The following is a 20,588-nucleotide window of genomic DNA, read 5'->3' on the forward strand; positions in this document are numbered from 1 at the left end:
AATATGAAACCGAGAAGAGACCAAACGGGAACCCTGGCAATAAGTGCATATCACAGGCCGTCAGACCACAAGATGATATGATGCATGCCTAATGGCTAGAGTTTCGAAGCGTTAGACTCTTTCTTCGCCATCGCCCGGAGCTCCTTTCTCAGGATCTTGCCCGAGGGGCTTTTCGGAATCGCAGGGAGGTAGATTACGCCTCCACGGAGCTGCTTGTATGGTGCCACTTGCTTGGCCACGAACGCCTTGATCTCCTGCTCCGAGACCTTCTTGGGATCCGCCACCACGTACGCACTGTGCTGTGTCAGCTCATGAGCAGAATGAAAAGGGGCAAGCAATATACGTACCGTGGGAGCTCTGTGCCATCTCCCTCGACTCCAATAACAGCCACGTCTTGGATCTTGGGGTGCGTCAGTAAGAGGGCCTCGAGCTCTGCTGGAGCCACCTGAGTGCCTTTGTATTTGATGAGTTCCTGTACCAGGGTTAGCTGACTTATTGGCGAAAGCCAGATGGTTCTGGGTTACTTGCCTTCTTCCTGTCGACGATGTAGAGCCATCCATCGCGGAACACACCGATATCTCCTGTGTAGAACCAGCCGTCCTTGAAAGCTTCGGAATCGGCCTTGGGGTTCTTCCAATACCCCTTGATGACCACCGGGCCCTTGACGAGGATCTCGCCCTCCTTCCCAAGCTCGACATCCTGGCCATCATCGTCAACAAGACGTGCGGAATGGTTCGCGACCAAGGATCCAACCGTGCCGGGCCTCCAGTGTTCGGTCTCAAGCGGCACGACTGTGATGCTACCCGTCGTCTCGCTGAGTCCCCACGTCTGGCGGAGGCGTGTGGTGCCCTTACCCAGTTTCTTGCCCACGGCGACCTGGAGTTCCTCGCCCATTGGCGCAGCACCCGTTATAGCGTCCACCCAGGTATCGAACTGATCGGTGACGTTTGGCAACTTGGTGATGAGGAGGTAAACGGGCGGCACGCTGAAACCTGTCGTCATCTTGTAGTTCTTGGAGTACTCGCAGAACTTGGCAAAGTCGAACTTCTTCATCCAGAAAATAGTGCCGCGCATGTAGACACAATTGACAAGGTAGCCCATAACCCCCGCAATATGCGCTACTGGCAGATGCGCGATGCCGATGTACTCATACTCCGGTCCGCGGTACTTGGCGTTGTACTCCTTGATGGGCTCCAGGACCAGGCTGCTCTCCGCCACGAGGTTTTGGTGCGAGAGCTTCATGGCTTTGGGCAGGCCCGTGGTCCCGCTGGAAAAGAGTAGACATATCACGCTGTGCTCCAGCTCATGGACATCGGTGATGCGCCGCCAGTCAAGCTCCTGGTTCGAAATGGGGATCTTGGCGTTGTTGGCGGCTTCGTACAGCTCGATGTGCTTCTCCCCGCGGTAGCAGAGGATGTTGCGCGGGGGAAAGCCGACGAGCTTCGCGGCGGCGATGGCGTTCGCCTTGGAGTCATCGTTACAGATGATGACCTTTGGCGTCGTTTCCTTGAGCTGGTAGGCTAGCTCTTCTGGTGTGGCCGAAGGGCTCGTGGAGGAGAAGATTCCCTCGGCCGCCGAGGTGGCGTAGAAGATGAGGGGCAGCATGAAGTGGCCACCACTCACGTTAAACACCACATCCCGAGATGGACCTTGGGCACCCACGCCGTATTGGTCACGGAGAACCCGCGCCAGTCTCTTGAATTGCACTAGAAGCTGGCCTTTGGTCAGGCAATTGGATGGTTCATCTATTCCATGATTGTCAATTACATATTATTCCAGAACCAAATAGTGTATGGGTCAATGCAGGAGTCCAACCCAATGGGTTGTCATCCAGACAGCGAAAGGAATGTGCACGGTGCATATAAGACTGACTGACCTGCGTCTGCATGCAGGACTTTGGTATTGGGTGAATAGCATTGTTCGGATTCTGGCAGATGTCAGTTACCCGAAATGTCTCGGAGGTGTCGGGTCAACAACTCCATACCGAACAGCAAGGTTAGTATATCGATACTTGGCACGGTCAAGGTCCTATGAGCCTTGTATATCGTGCCTTGGGCCGTTTTCTCGACCACGGACGCCATCTCGGAGCTGTTGTTGAATTGATCGGCTTCTTTTGGTTGTGAAAAGGGCCCCCAAAATAAGAACTGGAAGTGAACAGAATGGATAGCAGTACGGGAAAACCGGCCTTCTGCAGGTCGAACGAGAACTGTTCAGGCACAACAACCTATGGGTGGCAACTGAGTTTGATGACGGGAAGTACCGCGGTCGCTGGCATTGAAGGCGAGGAAACCCGTTCGACTTCTATCCCTCCTTAAGTCGTGGCTGTTGGTAGTCCACCTAGGTACTTCACCTACTCTGGTGCTTGCTCGCCTTTATGTGAACTAAACCCGAGTAAAGAAACATGCCATGTACGGCGTGCAGCGGCAAGTCGGACATGGCAATTGCCCCCGCACCATTTGGTGGGTGCGCAACCGAGGCTCCTAGGTGAACGTTGACTGAACAGAACGTATGTGCAACAACGACCGCGGGGCATCCAGTGACCTTAGCGCGCCCCTGTTGATGAGAAATCAGGCGGTAGTGGAGGGGAAGTCGTTCGACTCGAGAACCATTAGGATTTCGGGGATTCAAGTTGCTATGAGTGCATGCAAAATGTATCCCTTTACTGGCCAGTACTGTATCTTGCAGATAGATCTAAGACCACTAGCTGAAAGTTAGGCAAACTGCACCGGATCTCACTTGGCGACCCCTATGCCCACCAGAGGGAGAAGCTACCCGCGTCTAGGTACGCAGTTTCCCCGCATTGAGCCGGACACTAACTCTTCAGTGCCCACCAACTGCCGCAGTACCATTTTCTAGCACCAGAATACAACCTCCCTTTCTAGCAACACAAGCAAGGCAAATGAAATGGCCAGGAGACGAAAGCTGACCATGGGCGGTTCTAGAATATATACTAAGTTTGAACACAGCCACACCCATTTCTTACCTTTTAGAATCCATCCTGCATGCTCCTTTTAATTGATGTACATTGATCCTAGGTAAGAGTTTCGTGACCGGAAGATCGTCGAAGCCGTTGAGGCTCCACATGATCGAACGATGTTCGCATCGCATGCTTCCAAGATGGGCGGGTGCAGGGGTTCCCGATCCACCACAGGCTAGACATCATATATTCATCAACTCCATCGTCGTGATTGGCTTCGAGGTCTATAAAGCCGATGTAGCTCGGCGATGCGGTCGGGCGAGGCGCTGCGGACGGACGGCATCACGTGCGTTCTAGGCTCGTGGGCGGCCACCATGAGCTCGACACGCGTGCCTACCAGGAAGATGGCATCGGCCACGGACAAGACGCCAGCGGTGCACAGAGCTGGCGTATTCGCCCAGGCTGTGACCAACGACGGCGTCGAGACTTGATCCCGATATACACCTAATACTGTGCCAATGCGATCTGGAGAACCACTGGGGTTTCTGTAGCGGAGCAGCGTCGGGACATTGCCCCGAAGCGAGGCTTTGCTCCTTTGTCCTCCTCCATCGAAACTACTGATCACGTTGGAGGAGATGCAGAAGGGAAGGCGCCGTCAACGCCTTATAAAGTGACCAACATCTTGGCCAAGAGCATCTTCAAGCAGTAGCATCGTGTCGCCGCTGTTTAGGAGTCGCACATCGCCTTTGGGAAGTTTACGACCAAATACAAAAAGCTTAACTAACAGAAAAGTTTCTGCCGTCTGTGAGCGTGGTTGACGACAGAGTGGCGACACTGCTGCTGTTGAGGTCTTCCGCTGTCCTGATGGTAGGTAAGTAGATTGTAGATTGCCTGAAACGGAACAGGGGATAAACGTTGAATCGCCTTATATGTATTGCTGTTTATTCTTGTCTTTTGTTTGATTCGATGCTAAGTTACCTCAATAGAAGCAAAGACTCAAATAGAGCAAGGTCTTCACATGGCTCTTCTTTTTGAACAGGCCATCCAATTGATGCAGTCACGGTTCAGTCCCAATTGCCTAGCTCAGACTTGCCTTTACGACCTCATTGCCAGCGGCACTCCGGGGTTCGGCGCCTCAAGGGTTACTGCCAAAGCAGAAACACACAGTAAGAGCGCAACCACCATGGGTGCTTCCCGCCAGCTCGGAAGTATCTGATGTATCATCACTGCCAGATTGGAGTAGCGTCGTAGCACTTGCTACGCGCCCTGAAGACTGATTGATGCCGTCCCCTTTAACCTGCCTGTGGTGCTTCCCAGTTTCGCTGTTCGAGTTCCGAACTGGATCTTTAGGTAGGTCAGCGATGAGTCCAACCAACGGGAATTCGATGCAGACTTACCGCTCTTTTCTTTTCCCTTGCGATTACGGGAAGACCCAGTTGGTCCGCCAGCAGTCTCAAGGCCCGCTTAGCCGGCTCGATATCGACAGCATGGGACTTGTTTCCAAAGTCGCACTTCTCCCAGACGGGACTCGATATGGCAAAGCGGACGAAACCCTCATCAAGATACGGAAACCGGACCTCTTTGCTCCAGTTCGCCAACACACGGTCATCTCTCCCCAGGTTGCGCTGGCCAATCCGGGCAATGTCCAGCTCAAGTTCGTCGACCAGGGCTGGGTACCCTTCCCTCTCAAAGGCCCGCACGTGGCGATAATAGCCTCCAAACAGCTCATCTGCCCCAAGTCCCGAGAAGAGTACACGAGCAGGGGTACTGACCATTGGGGCATCGGGGTTGAACTCTGCAGACTCTGTGTAGCCGACGCCGACACCTCGCCCGGCAAAGTACAAGGCCAGGGCGATTGATAGGTCCATCTCGGTGTCGTGGGGGTAGATCAGTGACACGACGCGAGCCTTATGAGCCATGGCTTCCTCGTACGGTACGTTGACCTATGGAAATCGGTCAGTCATACGAAAGCTATAGATGGCAAAGGCGTCTTACAGCTATGAAGCGCCAGTCCCGAGAAGGGCAAGCACGCTTCAGCTCGGCGAAGGACTTCCTTCCCGTTTGCCGATCTGGGCACCGCTCATAGTCATCAGCGACGACTACGCCGGGTTTAGGGGCCGCCTGTTTTTGTGCAGCGACGCGGGGGTTTTGAAAAGCCACGTTGATCAAGTCAATACCCTGCGTAGCGGGCAGCAGCTCATCAGCCATCCTGGCGAGGATGGTGCAGTCAAGACCACCTGAGAAAAGGATAGCGACGCGGGTGTCAACATCTGACAGATGGTCCGCGGGTCTTGGAGGTTCTGGAATCCCGAGCACTCGTAATTCCAAGGCCTCTCTGAGATGATGGTGCAACGAGCTCACACACGGAGATGCAGAATCAAGCTGGTCCTCAGCGCCCTGAGGCAGATCTTTGTTGAAACTGCCAACTCCCAAAACCTACCGATATGAGTTATCAGCTGCGTTGGAGGAGAGGCGCGTCTGGCACTTACCAGATCAGCGCCACCAGTTTCGACCCACTCGTGCCGAGAGATGTGATGGCCTAAGAAAATGGGCTTCTCGCCAGAAGACTCCGGATAAAATCGAACGGAATAGATGCCATTGGCTTGGACTTCTTCCCAGCCAGCAGCTGGGCTGTCGGCGACACTAGAAAACGATAGCGATTGGCCATCCGACTCCTCTTTCATAAGTAAGGAGCGGCGACCGAGGCGGTCGCGGCCAAAGTACAAACACTGGCCGACAGAGTCATAGAAGACAAAAGCGAAAGGGCCCTGGATCTTCCGGAGAGTGTTCAGAATGTGCGCCTGCCGATCTTCAGCGGCAGCGCCGAGATTGCATTGCGCGAGGCGCGCAAAGATGGACTCGCCATCGTTGCCACTGACTACTTCGTCCTCGAACTTCCAGGCCTCGCCATTCCAGCAGAGTACCGAGTCGGATCCGCCGTGCTGAAAGGGCTGCTTGGCGACGTGGTCACCGCGCAACGCAAGCACTGTAGACGTGAAGTTGAGCGCGATGCGGAGGTCAGGCGCGACGCTGGGCAGAAAAATTTCTCTCTCCACTAGCCCAAAATGGTCCGGTCCACGATTGCTCAGAAGCTGCCGCAAGTTCTCAGATAACTCGATATACCTGGCAACTGAGATCGTTGCGTGTATGCCGCACATGGTTCAGATTCTGCAGCAAGGTTGCGTGCGTCTTGGGCAGGAAGTGCCACGGTCGCTTGAGCGCTGAAGAAATCACAGCGGGCTAGACCAACCAGCGCCTGGTCGGAGCTGCCAATGGCTAAACTCCGATGGCTAATTGACCGCCTGCTAACGAACACCAATCATCAGTTTGGTCGTCCACAAAGTCAAGCGAGAAAAGTCAAGCAACAATTGGCATTATGATTAGAATTCTCTGCAAGATACGCCTTTTGGCTCTTATATAACCACCTAGCAATTCTCCAAGATTGGTACTGCATCCGTGTAGCTACCGCCGGACATCATCTCCGCTTGTGGTTGCTTCCTCGCCTCTCTCCTCGCGGGGCTTCTCGATCTTGCCGACGATGCCAGTGCCTCGGAAAGTAAGCCCAACCAAGACTGTGCAAAACATCGCCAGTGCGAAATTGAACCAGTTCGCATCCCTCAGCCCAACCAGGGACGGAGGATCCCAAGGCAGGACCTTTCCAGATTGCTCCACAGACACCCCGCGCTCCCTCGCCATGATGGCTGTCTGAGCCGCTGTTGTGATAGCCAGACCAATCGATCGGCCGAGTTGTCCCGAGGCGTTGATCAATGCTCCGCCCAGTGCCTGGTCTTCCTGCGGCAGCGACGCCGACGTAAAGAGCGTCAGACAAGGCCATGTGATATCGGCGCCCACCACGCCCAAGATCATGGCGGGGAAACCGAAGGCGAAGTAAGGCGTGTCCGACGGGATCGGGATGGCGAAGAGCAGACACGATATTCCCACAGAAATGTTCCCAATTATCAACAGGATGTAAGTCGGCACTCTCGAAATGAGCCTGGACACGACGAGCGCTACGAAAACACCGCAGACACCCGTGGGTATGAAGCGCAACGTCGTTTGGAGTGGACTCAGCCCTTGGTAGTCCTGGAAAAAGTACGTCGCATAGACGATCCAGTCGTTGAAGACCGCGAAAAATATCATCATGATCAGCATGGCCATGCTGAACATGCCGCTCTTGAAAACCGAGACTTTCATCAGCGGGGACCTTGTGTTGGAGTGCGTCTCCAGATACCACTGCCATGCAGCGAAGATGGCAATGAGCAAGCCAGCGATGACCATTAGCATATAGATCCAGATAGTCTGCCATCCTACAACATTGCCTTCGGTCAAGGCAAACAACAGGGCAAGCAGCCCGGCCGTAATCAGGAAACCGCCAAACCAGTCGACTGATGTCCAAAGAGACGCATTCCGCTTCTGGATGGAAGGGTTCGGCGGCTGCGGTGGGATGAAGAAGACGCCCGCCACTGCTACCAAACACGATATCCCAGCGAGGGCTCCGAAGACCCATTTCCAGTTGGCGTACGAGGCGGTGATTCCACCCAACAGGTTGCCGAAAATCGACCCCAGAGGTGCGCCGCTGGCTGGTAAGCAATGTCAATAGATGTTGCGGACACGATATTGGATTCACCCACCATATGCGCTAAAGGCGTAATTCTTTGCCTTGCCAGGAGGAAAGGTAACCCCCAGGATCCCGATGGCCGTCGGTACGTTCGCTGCCGCGCCCTGAAGCTGATCAGTTGATAATCCAGGTACGACCAATAGGGGTCTTTCTTACAAGGCCCTGCAGTCCCCTGAATATGTCGAACGCGATTTCATTGGGAAGGAAGGGGTTGGCGATGAGTGTAGCAGCGACAAAAGCGCTGCCGAGGATGAAGATGGTCCGTTTGCCGTACAGGTCAGCTATGCGGCCCCATAGCAACAGAAAACATCCAAAGGTCAGAGAATACGCTGACACAATCCATTGCAGTCGACTGTCCGGGATACCGAGATCTACCCCCAGGGTCGGGAGGATGATGACCACTGCTTGTATTGAAAGTGTCTAGGTAGGGACTTTAGCACGCACCGCCCACATTTGGCTGTCGAGGGTGGTAATTGATGGTACCGACATTCAGAAAGGCTGCGCCCGTTACCGTGGCCACCAAAGCGATGCTTTTGGCCTTGGATAATGGCAAAGTTGATCTGGTGTCGTTGTCGGTCGTATTACCTGCGCGTGGGTCGCCCTCGCGGAAAGACTCGTTTTCCTGGGGCTCTGCCTTTTCGACATCCTGCGCACCACCCAGGTCTGGCTCGTACTTGGCCCGCTCAATCATGTTGTACTTAGGGCCAGAATATTGTCGTAAGGCTTGTGATCATGTTAATTGTAGGTGTAAGGTAAAGATAATAAGATGAGTTCGCCATGGGTGTTTATCTGGCATGAGAAGAGAGACTGACGCTGACCTGGTCAAACATTCCGTGGCTCAGGTCATCGTCCAAAAGAAGTCGCCGAGGGCATCAATCTTGGCCATTTTTGTTTTTGTTTTCCAAGGTTGATATGCCGAGCGAGGACCGGCTCCAGTGGTCCTCGGTCGTTCCTTCCCATCGCTTACATGCCCTTTTCCAGTCCCTCCCAGTCTTTACCAACTTTGGCGTTAGTGGTGGGTGGAGCTGGGGTAATGGGTGCTGATGGAGAGCGAACGCGGAGAAGGCGTCGGCGGGGCTTTAGCCGAAAGGCGGCAACACAGGCAGGCAGGTGTCAATTAGCCAACCCATTCCCCTATTGAATTAGTGAATAAGCCGGCTCTTCATCATCGATAAAGGTGACGTAAAGCGAATGCTGAACCACCTCGAGTTGCTTCCATGCGCGTTTCTACCCGGTGGATTGAACTGACGCTGCATGCAGTTTTGATTGCTGTCGAGGGATTCGGACTCGCGGTCCCTGCAGCATGACTGCGGATGTAGTGCTGGGAGGCGGCCGGCAGTTGCGCGCTGATATCCCGTCGCGGCAATCCGAGCCGAGCCTCTTCGCTTGAGCAAACATTGAACAAATAACGTTCGGACGAGGAAAGATGCTCATTCACGAAATTGGTCTACATTGTGGTAGTGAGGCGCTCTGTCCAAACTGATCATCAGTGTATGCGGCACGATTACCATGATGTGATCTCCTTACCGACAAAACCTCACAATTGCCGCCTCAACTACTGCATTCGACCACCCAGCCAGACTCTCTCAAACCCGCAAAGACAGCGGAGGCTCTGATGGCACTTTGTTCGCCATGAAACAGTCGGCCGGGCCGCCATGTCGTCCACTTCCCTCTTGAAGGATGTCTGGATGTCGCGCTGCGTCGCGGTCGAGTCCTGCCTTGGCTAAGGTGGACCTCGCTCCCGTGACCTCGAACACCGGGCACCGATTTCTTTGATCCTCAATCCCGCGTTCGTGGTGAGGTGGTCGCCTTCGTGTTGGTGATCCGGCCAGTCATCTTAACATCCCCATACTTTACCGATATAGCTCTTTGGGTTCCCTGGTCCCATGCTCTATACCAACCCATACGAGTGAGGTTATGCCATGGGTATGAGGACTAGAGCTCATCCACGCCGACAGAACCAGCAATATTGGTTATCACATTGCTTTTGACGCTTAGACCTCATAACCCCTCGGCTGGCCAGCTTACGCGGCGAGCGCGGCAAACAGGGATTGCCGTCTATGTCACAGAAGATGGCGACATGTAACTTAAGTGGCATGATGTAGGTAAACCTACTTCAAATAAGAAATCTGACCTGCTATTCCGTACCAGTCAACCCATTCCTTCCAACTACCACTTTTTACCACTTTGGCCGAGCACCATGGGCAATAAGAGAAATGCCATCAGGAAGAAAGGACGCCCAAACAAACGGCGCAGGATCGCGAACCCTCAAGCGTCGTTCATGGGACTTCCTGCCGAGCTTCGTTTAGTGATCTACAGACACTACATCGCGTCGTTCTACCTCGACCTAAATCAGCTCTCTCTCGCACAACGACACCACGGAGAAAATGGACAGACTGATCCGGCGCCCGCCCTATATTTGCAGCTCATCGGGACATCACCCTACTGCTCTGAGGGCTATAGAAGGGGTGCAACCGGTGCGCTGGTCAGGAAGGAGGATGGGAAGCGCGGCCGCCACGACTCCCACAAGCATAGCCCCTGGGCCATGTCGCGCGTCTGCCGTACGGTCCACGCCGAGGTTGCCCCATTGCTGAACTCCATCGACATGGCGGACATCCTGTTCGACATGCAGCAGTTCACGCTGGCCGAGATGCGCCGGTGGGTTACCCTGCCGTCGGCAGACCGTGGCGGCAAGGAGCGTGTCAAGCAAATGCGCCAGTGGTCCATTTCCACCCAGGGCTACTGCGACCAGGCGTCGTTCGAGAAGGCGAAAGAGGAAAGAAACCAACGCTGCGGCAAAGAATCCGATCGTGACTTGGCTCGGCTGGGACGGCCTGGCTTGTAAGTGACGAAACCCACTCTCACGGATGGCAAGTAACGACGACATATCTGACTTTTCATGTGCATCTAGTGAGAAGATGGGGGTTGCTGACTACTGCTGGCGCCACATCTACGTGAACTTTGTCAACTACGACCCCGAGCCGGACTGGGATGACGAGGAGTACGATGTAGTCGAGGGTGTATACTCAGCCGAATACTGCCAGAAAAGAAGCAGCTCTTGTGAAGTTGGTACAGAACGCGCTATAGAGGCCATATGGCAGAAATTCGATAGGAAAGCTTGGAGACGAGATGGCCAGCCCACGGTGACGGGCAATCTACTGATAAGCCTGCTCAAAGCGCTTAGCACCCCGGCCCCGTCATGATTTGGTTGGGCAGCTATACCTCTTTCCGATGTTGATTGTGGCTATCATGGCTGCATCACAATGGAAACGTTACTAGAAAGATGTATGTATGTAGCACACGGAGATTTGTCTCAAGATTGAGATTATTATGACCACGTAGGTGGTTCGAGTATTAAGGACATAGCCATATGTGAACCGCCCACCCCTTTAGACCAGCTAACAAAAACAAAAAGAGAAACGAAGCCAACCCCAGGGCACACCAGTGTCCGCCCAATTACTTACCTTCTCCCTTGATTCACAGGAAACCACCCGTCCGCTATACTTAACCTGACTTACTTACCGGCAAAGATCATCGACCACCAGGTCTTTCCACCCTCCATCTTCCACTTGTTGTCGCTGTACGCCGCGGCATTGCTCCGGGCCGCGGCCGCGCCGCCCACGGGCGCCATCCCCAGCAGCATGTGCGCGACCTCGACGCTGGGCTTGGCGCCGAACGCGCCGCTCCGTTTGCTGCTGGGGGAGGAGGAGGAGTCGCTGGCGGCCAGGAACACCCGGATCGAGTTCTGGATGGACTCGAGGTCCTCGGGCCCGTGGATCTTGACGCAGCGGCAGGTGGCGGCGCCGTGCTTGACGCCCGCGGGGATCGCGCTGCTGTCGATGTACACCACGCACCCGGTGTCGGCGCTGCGGACGGCGAGGAGGGTGGTGGTGGACATCTTGGAGGTGGAAGTTGGGAAGAAGAAAGAGGTAGTAGTTGTGATTGTGGTGGAAAGAATAGGAAGAAGAGAATGGGATTGTTTGCCGGTGGTGATGATAATCCAGTGGGAAAGAGAGACTCAGGAAAGGGACAGGGTTAAGGGGGTTCATATAGGCAAATGTCTCATAGTGAGACAAAGGGTGGCAATGGATTCAATGGCCACTGTGTAGTATGTATGGACGTAGTCCTAATATAACAAAGGTGCTCATTGTCTCTTCGACAACTAAACGTCTACGGCTATAGGGCTCATTGGGCTCTTTGGTGGTTAAATTGGTCTAGACTTATGTCCATCAACCTTGACCGGCAGGGGACATGACCAAAACACGATGATGGGGGAACTGATAGGTCCAAGGAAAGTTAGCTTGTAGCTAAATACATGATACACAACGAGTAATTAGATGATTCGTTTGGTTGGGCCGATTATGCCTTCAACGAATCGATGTACTCCTTTACCAAGTCCTCAGGGTTCTTATCTCTAACCAGCCCCAACCGATCCGGCGTGCTCGGATCAAAGTCCTGCGGCCAACTCCGCAAGATCCTCTCCATAGCCGGGTCTGTCTCCTCCTTCAGCAGCTTCAGCTTATCCTCGCCACCGTACTTCGCAAGCCCATCCATGAGCGCCTGGGTGCTCGCTGCCACGCCCGGGAAATTGATATGGCGGACATGGTTCGGCAGCGCGTCGCTCTTCATGTTCAGCACGCGCACGAGGTTCTCGATGACGCCGCTGGGCGAGCAGATGTACGACTGGAAGCTGCGGTCCTGGAGCGGGATCACGCACGTCTCGCCCTTCATGGGCTCGCGGATCATGCCCGACAGGAAGGACGAGGCCGCGTTCGAGGGCGCGCCGGGCCGGACCACGAGGGTCGGGAAGCGCACGATGAAGGCGTCGACGAAGCCCCTTGCGGTGCATGTCGTTGATGATGATCTCGGTCGACAGCTTGTGCGCCCCGTACGTGCCCTCGGGCGTGGGCGTGACGGCGTCGGTGACGACGGCGGGCAGAGGCTGGCCGTAGACGGCCTGCGAGCTCGAGTAGACGACGCGCACGCCCGGGTTGGTCCGGCGCAGGTGCAGGAGCAGGCTGCGCACGCTCTCGACGTTGACTTTCATCGAGAGGTCGTAGTTGGCCTCGGACCCCGCCGACATGATGCCGTGGAAGATGAAGATGGCGTGCAGGGGCTGCGCGGCGTCCACCAGGGCCTGGACGAACGACGCGTCGCAGATGTCGCCCTGCATGCACACGGCGTTCTCGGGATGCGCCGTGCCGGCGGGCACGGTCGGCTGCACGATGTCGGTCATGATCACGCGGTAGCCCTCGTCGAGGAGGCGTTTGGCCAGCATGGGGCCGACGAGGCCGCCGGCCCCTGTCACGATGACGTTCCTGGTGCTGCTGCTTGCCGACATTGTTTCTTCACTGGCGGACTAAAGTTGACATTTGATGTGAGTGAGATCGTTCAACCACCCGCGAGCTCGGGACCAGAAGCTAGCCATGCCAGCACTTCTTATATGTATCATCTGGTGGCACTTCCCGACTCATTGCCGTGCGTCGGACCGCAGTCCGCGTCGCGGGGACTTGAGCGAATGCTGGGGGGTGGAGTTGTGCCCGCGTCTCGCGCCTAGCGGGATGCGGGGTGACCAGCATTTCGGTTCATTGTCAACCGATTGATGATGGGCAAGTCATACGATGGAGACACTTGGGTGGGGGGGCAGTTGGGCATGGAGGAACGAGGAAACGGGAATTTCTCAAGGAAAATGCAAAGGCCTGCCATGGTTATTTCTTCCCTTCACCTCAGCCAATGTCTACACTGGAAGTTTGTGTCAACCGGAGACAGGAGCGCTCCGAGCGCATACCTTTGCTTGGTCCCGGATGCTATATCTAGGGATGCTCCGAATAGCATCCGAGACTGCTAGCCCACTGGCTGTTTGATGAGCAGCAGTATAAGGCTCGATAGCTTCCCATCTTCGCAGTCGCTTCCAGGGTGCTGTTGTCACTTGGGCGCGTCTAAGTATATCATTTTTCAGGCTCAGGGAGTTGACAACACTTCGGCTTGATTGAGCAGAGTCGACTTTCCGAGTACCAACTGTGCTCCCCAGCTTACACTTCAGCTACGAATGGCAAAGTCCTTAGACACGAACATGATCAACCACGATCGAGCTACGAGCTATGTCATGGAAGGGGAGTGAAATCATTTCCCCTGCATTTCCCCTTTTGTTTCCCCTGGTCCAGCTTCATATTGCACCAGTTTATTACTCCTTTGGGTTAGGTCGTGCAAAATAAACGCTGTAAATGACCGATCCATAAGCCAGGCAGACGCCTTGTGAGCCCCCCTCAACCAAATTTTTATATGTCAGCCAGCCACTCACTGTTGATATTTCACAATCGCCTCATATCTCATTACAACATGTCATCCACCAAGGACGTGAGCGGTAGCACCGCTGCGCCGCCCGCCCTCCCGGCCAACGTCGCCATCTTCTCACCCGCGGACCCGCGCACCGCCAAAGCCCTGTTGAACGGCAAGCTCTTCACCCGCCTGACCGTCGGCGCGAAGACCGAGCCCGCCAAGCTCGCCCAGGCCCTGAGGAGCCACGGCGCCTACTGCACATCTCACCGCAACGTCGTCCTGATCTTTGACGGCGACTCGGAGGAGGGCGAAGGCATCGAGGACGTTCACCATGAGCACTTCCGTCTGGTCTGCCTCGCGTTCAAGGAGCAAGACATCAGCCTGGATGTGGCCGGCTGCATTTTTGATGTCGCCAATGTGCTGCAGGCGGGCTTCCAGCTCGATGAGCTGAAGTCGGGATCCGTCTTGGTCATTGATCTAATGGGCGGAGGGGACGATGAGGATGATGATGATAGCGATGATGATGACGATGCTGGCCTCGAGGCGCTTCTTGCGAAAGGGGCTGGCTCCGGGGCGACCATGTCCTGAACGGGTTCCGGAGATGATGGTCGAAAGCACGACTGAAGACGGACAATCCCACTAGGTGGTTGACTTATTGTCGAAGGGGGCATCATGACGCCCTGGAGAAAACACCCACGGCTATCAAGACCCCTCTCTGCCAATTCTCGGACCGAGGATACGTTGTCAGCATTCAAGAGGCTGCCAGTGAGTGACCATAGAGACAATTGTCAGGTGATATCCATTTTGGAAGCCAATTCAGTGGCGCAGAGTCAATCAAGCAGTCGCAGCCATAGCACTGGACTCCGAAACGCTTCAATGACACGTCCATGGGGTGTAGAACTGAAGGACATGGGAATCATCAACTAAATAGATTAACAGGGCAGGAGGCCTGCTCGCCACCTTGGTTCAATATTCGAGATACACCGAGGCGAGCAAAGGGATATTTGTGACTGAGGTCGCTAGTCTCGGGGAACATCAGTCCCGTACTAGAGCTATCATGAAACGTGGAATACCCCAAGTTCCGACAAAGGCAAGCAACAAAGAATATTTTGCTGATGAGCTCGAAGGTCAAGGATGATGTCATGATATCTGGAATGTGTGGCGCGCGGTCAGCTGTGCAACTGGAACTTGGGCAGTTTCACCACAAGTTAGCAATCACTAAATAAGAAGTATGTAAGAATGTATACACAGTCAACAGTCGTTTATGTGCATCATAAATCGCTAATGATCATGTAATTATTCTTTTGAATTATGATACATGAACGGTGGGAGGCGATGGGTTGTCAGTCGCTCTGGCGTATACATCACTGCAGCCAGCGACACCAAACATGCAGAACCGTAGGCATCCTCTGGGACCAAACGGCCCTCAGGTAAAGATAGTCTTCTGCTCAAGGGCGATGCAATCTCTTGCGCCCTTCCCTTTCATCAATCAAACTCCTTGCAATACCCAGCAACTCCTCGATTTGTAGAATCCCAGTAACCGACACCTCTAATCACCATTTGGGGACTTTTTCTCAATTCAACCCAATAATGGGGCAGTTTTCCCTCCATCGAAATCTTCTTGGTATCATCATGCCTCTTCAACTCTCCTGGAACTCAATAACAATCTTAGGCGGTGGCAGCTTCAGCAGTCGGCATCTTCATCGCAGTGCCGGCCAGGTCGGTTTTCCGTGCTGTGGGGTTCTTGGTGTAGTAGTTGGAAATGGCAGACTTGATAGCGTCCTCGGCAAGCATGGAGCAGTGCACTATGAATGGAACGTTAGACGAACATCAATTTGAAATTTGGCAATAGCAGCAGCGATTCAGAAAAGAAAACTTACGCTTGACGGGTGGTAGGCAAAGCTCCTTGGCAATCTCGGTGTTCTTGATCTTGCCGGCCTCCTCCAACGTCATGCCGCGCACCAACTCGGTCAGGTAGCTGGAGCTGGCAATGGCAGAACCGCAGCCGAAGGTCTTGAACTTGACGTCGGAGATGGTGTTGTTCTCGGGGTCGACGCGGATCTGCAGCTTCATGACGTCGCCACAAGCGGGAGCTCCGACCAGACCGGTGCCGACATCGACATCGCCCTTGGCCATGGAGCCGACATTGCGCGGGCGGCTGTAGTGGTCGAGGACCTTCTCGTGGTACGATCGCCGTTGTTGAAGAGTAGCATTTGCGACGGGCTTGATGATCTGGCGGGTGGCAATGCGCGGTGCGGATGCGGCGATGGCCCGGCGAGCCGTGGTAGCGACTGTCCTGGAGAACATATTTGCGAGTATGTGTATGTGTGGGGAGATAGTCTGTTGACTTTCAAGTGTTATATCAGGGGTCGCGAGGCGGAAATCGGTCAAACTGGTATCAGGATAGGGATTTCTCGTTGATGGTTGAGTTTGAGGATTGATGCAAAATGGCAATGAGGAAGATGGGAGTGGCGGTTGGGAAGAGAAAGCAGTTGGTGTTCGTCGGGATCTGAGGGCGAAATGAAATCAGAAAATCGGAGCTTGGCCTTCGCAGCGAAAGCGCTATGAAGTCAAGAGGCACAGGCTAGCCAACCCCGACTTTCCAAACTTTCCAAATCCCTTGTCCCCAACTAACCAGCGCGGCCTTGGTCGGCGATCTCGGTCTGAGGCCTCTGCTGGCGAATCAGAGGGCGCCCGACAAGTTTTTAGTGGATGGAGGGCGGCATGGATGATTTCATGCAAGCTCGGAGATACTCCAGGCACACTGTGCGTCAGCGGCGGAATCTGTAGTGCGGCCGATGACATTCTGGGGGCGAAGGGCTTGGTGCGGATGAAGCGGACTTGACATGAGCACACACTGTACCCCACACATCGTTGCTGCAGCTGAGGCGCCTTATCAATCAGAAACTCTCTTTTTTTTCCCTCCCCCTTCGCCTTTTATCAGATCCGACCGGAGACGCAGTTGGACGTCAGACAGCTCGGCCCCGATTGGGTTACAACAGGCAATCAATTTGCCGAGGCAGCCAACAATACCGTGTTGGCAATTATGAGTAAGTAATTTCCCACAGGAAAAACAGCACGAAACAAACATGCACCAACTGGCAAATCGTCATCGGCATTGGCAAAGTGAACTAAGCCCAGAAACTATGACGAGGTTGAAATCCCTGCAAAATGTTTCTAGGTAGCTGATGTCGGCTGCGATGGCAAAGTACCGACCGTAGCTACCTCCATGGCTTGTACATAATGTGATTACCAAACATTTCGATGGATCGAAAAGAAGGCGCATTTCTTCCGCGCAGTCGCCCGCCAGCTGTCTATTGATCCTTCCAATTGGCAAACGCGGGGCATTGGTGATTGATTGATCTGCTCTTGCTCCTGGTGCCTGGTCGTGGTTTTATTAGCCTTGTCATCGCGCGTCACACTGCAGGCTCCTAGAGCCTAGCTTGCTGCCCCTCCCTGACACAACCACAAGCAACCAACAATCGTAGCTAGGCCAGAGGTCAGCAAGCATCAAGCAAGCTGCCATTTCCTCCACCGACCATCACCTTGTGTTGTATTTCCTCGTTGAAAGCTGGGGAAGCCAAGTTGCGATCATTCGCCCTGTCCCTCTCGCCCATTCGCTCGGGTCCATTTCCATATTTTCCTCCAACTCACTCACACAGGCCCGAAACACCACCGCCTTGACTCAAGATGGCGTGCCCCCACGTCGAGTCCATCTGTAAGTGCTACACTCAACTCCCACAAGCTGGCCTGCTGCTTACCTTGTATCGCCGTCGCAGCTCTCAGTCCTCCCACGCCCGCCCAGTCGGTTTACCGTGAGGACTGTACTCAATGCTTTGATTCTATCGTAAGTCCAATATTACAGGCTTCGTCATTCCGAAACGACTCCCTCCCTCTGTCGTCGCATCGCCGGGTTTCATCACAACAGTTGACTAACGAAGCACCACCCTCAAAGGATGACCCTTCCGGACTCGATGTCTGCCTGCAATGCTTCAACGGTGGCTGCACCGGCGTGAAGCTGCATTCGCCCCTCCACAATGCCTCTCGGAGCCACCCTCTGGCTCTCAACATCCGTCGTACTCGGAAGCAGGTCACTAAGGATGAGCCTCCTGCCAAGATGACCAAGCTCGCTATCGCGGCCGAGACCGAAGCCGACCGTTACGACTACCATACCGCTGCCAAGTGCCTGGATTGCAATGTCGACATTGATCTATTCAACCCTAAGATCGCATCGGTCGTCGACGGTATCATGAAGGCCAACACATTCTCGCGCAAAGAGGAGGTCAAGGCTTGGGAACAGGAAATGACTTCCTGCGAGCACATCCTCCTCTTACAGCAACACGAAGGCAAGCAGATCCAAAGCGGCGACCTTGGCCATTGCTATCAGTGTGATCTGAAAGAGAACCTCTGGTTATGCTTGGAATGCGGAAACCTAGGATGCGGTCGAGCTCAGTTCGGTGGCGTCGGTGGGAACTCACACGGCCTTGCTCATGCCACCGATTCAAAGCACGCTGTAGCTGTCAAGCTTGGCTCCATCTCCCCCGAAGGAACTGCCGATGTCTACTGCTACCAGTGTGACGACGAACGGTCCGACGAGAACCTGGCTACACACCTGGCCCATTGGGGCATCATGCTATCAGAACGGGTCAAGACGGAGAAGAGCTTGACCGAGATGCAGATCGAGCAAAACCTGCGCTGGGAATTCTCCATGACGACCGAAGATGGCAAGGAGCTTCAACCGCTCTTTGGTCCCGGTTTCACCGGTCTCAAGAACCTGGGCAACAGCTGTTACCTCGCCAGCATCCTACAGTGCCTGTTTGACCTGCCATCTTTCCAAGACCGTTACAACAGACCTGGTGCCGATCTGCCAATTGTGGAGGACCCGGCCCAGGATCTGGAGACCCAGCTCTGCAAAATGGGTGATGGCTTGTTATCTGGACGATACTCGAAGCCTGACTCTGATGTTATCCCGTCCGAGTTCTCCCCTGAGAAGTCCCACCAGAAGGGTTTGGCACCCAGCATGCTCAAGCATCTTATTGGACGAGGCCACGAAGAGTTCTCTACCATGAGACAGCAAGATGCATTCGAACTTCTCCAGCACTTGGTTAAGCTCATCACCCGCTCCAAGCATGAGGCACCGCTGAGTGACCCAACCCAGCCCTTCCGTTTCGTCATGGAGCAACGACTCCAGTGCCTTGACTGCAAGAAGGTCCGCTACCAATCCAACGAGCAAGACAGTATCTTTATCGATGTGCCTCTTGAGAAGCTCCCGGCTATTGAAGGAGAAGGGGAGAAGTACCGACCAGTTACGTTCAAGGAGTGTGTTGACAGACTGACGGCTCCTGAGACTGTGGAGTTGACCTGCTCCTCTTGTGGCAGCAAGGGTTTCTCCAAGCGCTCTTTGTTCAAGACCTTCCCCACCACGCTCGTCGTTAACGCCAGAAAGATGACGGTAGAAAATTGGGTACCTCGAAAGGTTGATGTTCCCGTTATCGTCGACGACGAACCATTCGATCTTGATGCCTACCTGTCCCCAGGTAAACAATCGGATGAGGAAACTCTACCTGACGAGCCCGCGAATGTAGCTCCGGCTTTCGCGCCAAACGAGGCTGCCTTGGAGCAGCTGATGTCCATGGGCTTCCCCAAGAACCGCTGCGAGAAGGCACTGCATGCCACCGGTAATGCTGACCCGAATGCCGCGATGGAGTGGCTCTTCGGTCATATGGAGGACCCGGATATCGATGAGCCACTTGTACTTGCTGCGGCAGGTGGCAGTGGTGTCACCGGAGCCGAGATCGACCCGGAGAAGATGGAGCAGGTTTGCGCGATGGGATTCAGTGCGCCACAGGCACGTAAGGCGCTACGTGAGACAGGTGGCAGTGTTGAGCGAGCCATAGAGTGGATCTTCAATCATCCCGACGATCAAGGCGACTTTGGAGGCGACTCGGAAATGACAGGCAGCGCACCGGCACCAGCTGAGAAGCAAGAACCTGGAAGTGCAGACTTGCCAGCCAAATTCCAGTTGCAGAGCATTGTGTGCCACAAGGGTACTAGTATCCATGCTGGGTAAGCTGAACCAAACCTTCCCGTCCTTTCTTGTACATACTAACATGTACAGGCATTACGTTGCGTTCATTCGCAAGATTATTGACACTGAAGTACCCAAATGGGTTCTCTTCAACGACGAGAAGGTCGTTGAGGCTGTTGATGCGGAGGAGATGAAGAAGACGGCTTATGTCTACTTTTTTCAACCGTGCCCGCGTGGAATGAGGTCGTGTTACCTTGGCACTTTCGACAGTTGCCTATGAAAACCTGATGGAACTGGACGTTGCATCAATGAGAGATGAGAGATGACGGGTTAGCTGCGATCCTGTTCACAGTGAAGGAACAACATGAAGATACCAGACACTAGGAAAAGAAATAGACTCCAATGCGTCATGTTACCATTGTATTGACAAGCCATGGCTGAAGAAGGCTTACGCCCTTTTTACTCTCCACCCCTTAGTGAATGCAAGCTGAAGAGTTGGATATTGAAAGGAGGACGAAACTGGGGCAGTGTTCGGTCGAGCCGGTTATAAACTGATTTCGGGGCCACAAAGCTGACCCCTGGATAACAGGGTACGCCTTTGGAGAACAATGGCCCTGCCCCTGACGCATCATGTCTCTTGTTGTTCAACAATGCCGGAGCTGAGGAAACACAAAGGATGACTCGGTCCAAGGATAGTGTATATATAGGACCTGACGCAGGGGCCTCTTTTGTTCTTCAGACTACCT

The 20,588-nt window shown here is 54.3% G+C and overlaps 10 protein-coding genes across 10 annotated transcripts; 4 read left to right on the forward strand and 6 right to left on the reverse strand.

Annotated features, from left to right (window-relative positions):
- Positions 1–95: 95 nt before the first annotated feature.
- Positions 96–2,081, reverse strand: PG986_012895 (uncharacterized protein; the record flags this gene model as incomplete). The annotated part of the gene is made up of 5 exons (XM_066849117.1): positions 96–294; positions 348–472; positions 544–1,745; positions 1,877–1,927; positions 1,985–2,081. 5 exons carry the CDS (start codon positions 2,079–2,081, stop codon positions 96–98), a joined length of 1,674 nt encoding a protein of 557 aa, XP_066695813.1.
- A 1,144-nt stretch (positions 2,082–3,225) lies between these two features.
- PG986_012896 (uncharacterized protein) lies at positions 3,226–3,408 on the forward strand (the record flags this gene model as incomplete). The annotated part of the gene is made up of 1 exon (XM_066849118.1): positions 3,226–3,408. The coding sequence occupies one exon, from the start codon at positions 3,226–3,228 to the stop codon at positions 3,406–3,408; it is 183 nt and encodes a 60-aa protein (XP_066695814.1).
- A 766-nt stretch (positions 3,409–4,174) lies between these two features.
- PG986_012897 (Asparagine synthetase domain-containing protein) lies at positions 4,175–6,075 on the reverse strand (the record flags this gene model as incomplete). The annotated part of the gene is made up of 4 exons (XM_066849119.1): positions 4,175–4,261; positions 4,315–4,860; positions 4,913–5,353; positions 5,407–6,075. 4 exons carry the CDS (start codon positions 6,073–6,075, stop codon positions 4,175–4,177), a joined length of 1,743 nt encoding a protein of 580 aa, XP_066695815.1.
- A 304-nt stretch (positions 6,076–6,379) lies between these two features.
- On the reverse strand, positions 6,380–8,226 carry PG986_012898 (drug resistance protein; the record flags this gene model as incomplete). Its single annotated transcript, XM_066849120.1, has 4 exons — positions 6,380–7,497; positions 7,549–7,639; positions 7,692–7,816; positions 7,980–8,226. The coding sequence occupies 4 exons, from the start codon at positions 8,224–8,226 to the stop codon at positions 6,380–6,382; spliced, it is 1,581 nt and encodes a 526-aa protein (XP_066695816.1).
- A 1,509-nt stretch (positions 8,227–9,735) lies between these two features.
- Positions 9,736–10,738, forward strand: PG986_012899 (uncharacterized protein; the record flags this gene model as incomplete). The annotated part of the gene is made up of 2 exons (XM_066849121.1): positions 9,736–10,376; positions 10,447–10,738. 2 exons carry the CDS (start codon positions 9,736–9,738, stop codon positions 10,736–10,738), a joined length of 933 nt encoding a protein of 310 aa, XP_066695817.1.
- Positions 10,739–11,049: 311 nt separating this feature from the next.
- Positions 11,050–11,433, reverse strand: PG986_012900 (uncharacterized protein; the record flags this gene model as incomplete). The annotated part of the gene is made up of 1 exon (XM_066849122.1): positions 11,050–11,433. The coding sequence occupies one exon, from the start codon at positions 11,431–11,433 to the stop codon at positions 11,050–11,052; it is 384 nt and encodes a 127-aa protein (XP_066695818.1).
- Positions 11,434–11,894: 461 nt separating this feature from the next.
- On the reverse strand, positions 11,895–12,876 carry PG986_012901 (nucleoside-diphosphate-sugar epimerase; the record flags this gene model as incomplete). The annotated part of the gene is made up of 2 exons (XM_066849123.1): positions 11,895–12,372; positions 12,428–12,876. The coding sequence occupies 2 exons, from the start codon at positions 12,874–12,876 to the stop codon at positions 11,895–11,897; spliced, it is 927 nt and encodes a 308-aa protein (XP_066695819.1).
- Positions 12,877–13,874: 998 nt separating this feature from the next.
- Positions 13,875–14,402, forward strand: PG986_012902 (uncharacterized protein; the record flags this gene model as incomplete). The annotated part of the gene is made up of 1 exon (XM_066849124.1): positions 13,875–14,402. The coding sequence occupies one exon, from the start codon at positions 13,875–13,877 to the stop codon at positions 14,400–14,402; it is 528 nt and encodes a 175-aa protein (XP_066695820.1).
- A 1,080-nt stretch (positions 14,403–15,482) lies between these two features.
- Positions 15,483–16,121, reverse strand: PG986_012903 (uncharacterized protein; the record flags this gene model as incomplete). The annotated part of the gene is made up of 2 exons (XM_066849125.1): positions 15,483–15,619; positions 15,695–16,121. The coding sequence occupies 2 exons, from the start codon at positions 16,119–16,121 to the stop codon at positions 15,483–15,485; spliced, it is 564 nt and encodes a 187-aa protein (XP_066695821.1).
- Positions 16,122–17,504: 1,383 nt separating this feature from the next.
- Positions 17,505–20,122, forward strand: PG986_012904 (uncharacterized protein; the record flags this gene model as incomplete). Its single annotated transcript, XM_066849126.1, has 3 exons — positions 17,505–17,532; positions 17,594–19,880; positions 19,933–20,122. 3 exons carry the CDS (start codon positions 17,505–17,507, stop codon positions 20,120–20,122), a joined length of 2,505 nt encoding a protein of 834 aa, XP_066695822.1.
- Positions 20,123–20,588: the final 466 nt, after the last annotated feature.

The sequence above is a fragment of the Apiospora aurea genome (assembly GCF_038362705.1).
Source record: "Apiospora aurea strain CBS 24483 chromosome Unknown utg000008l_segment0_segment0, whole genome shotgun sequence".
NCBI classification, from domain to species: domain Eukaryota; kingdom Fungi; phylum Ascomycota; class Sordariomycetes; order Amphisphaeriales; family Apiosporaceae; genus Apiospora; species Apiospora aurea.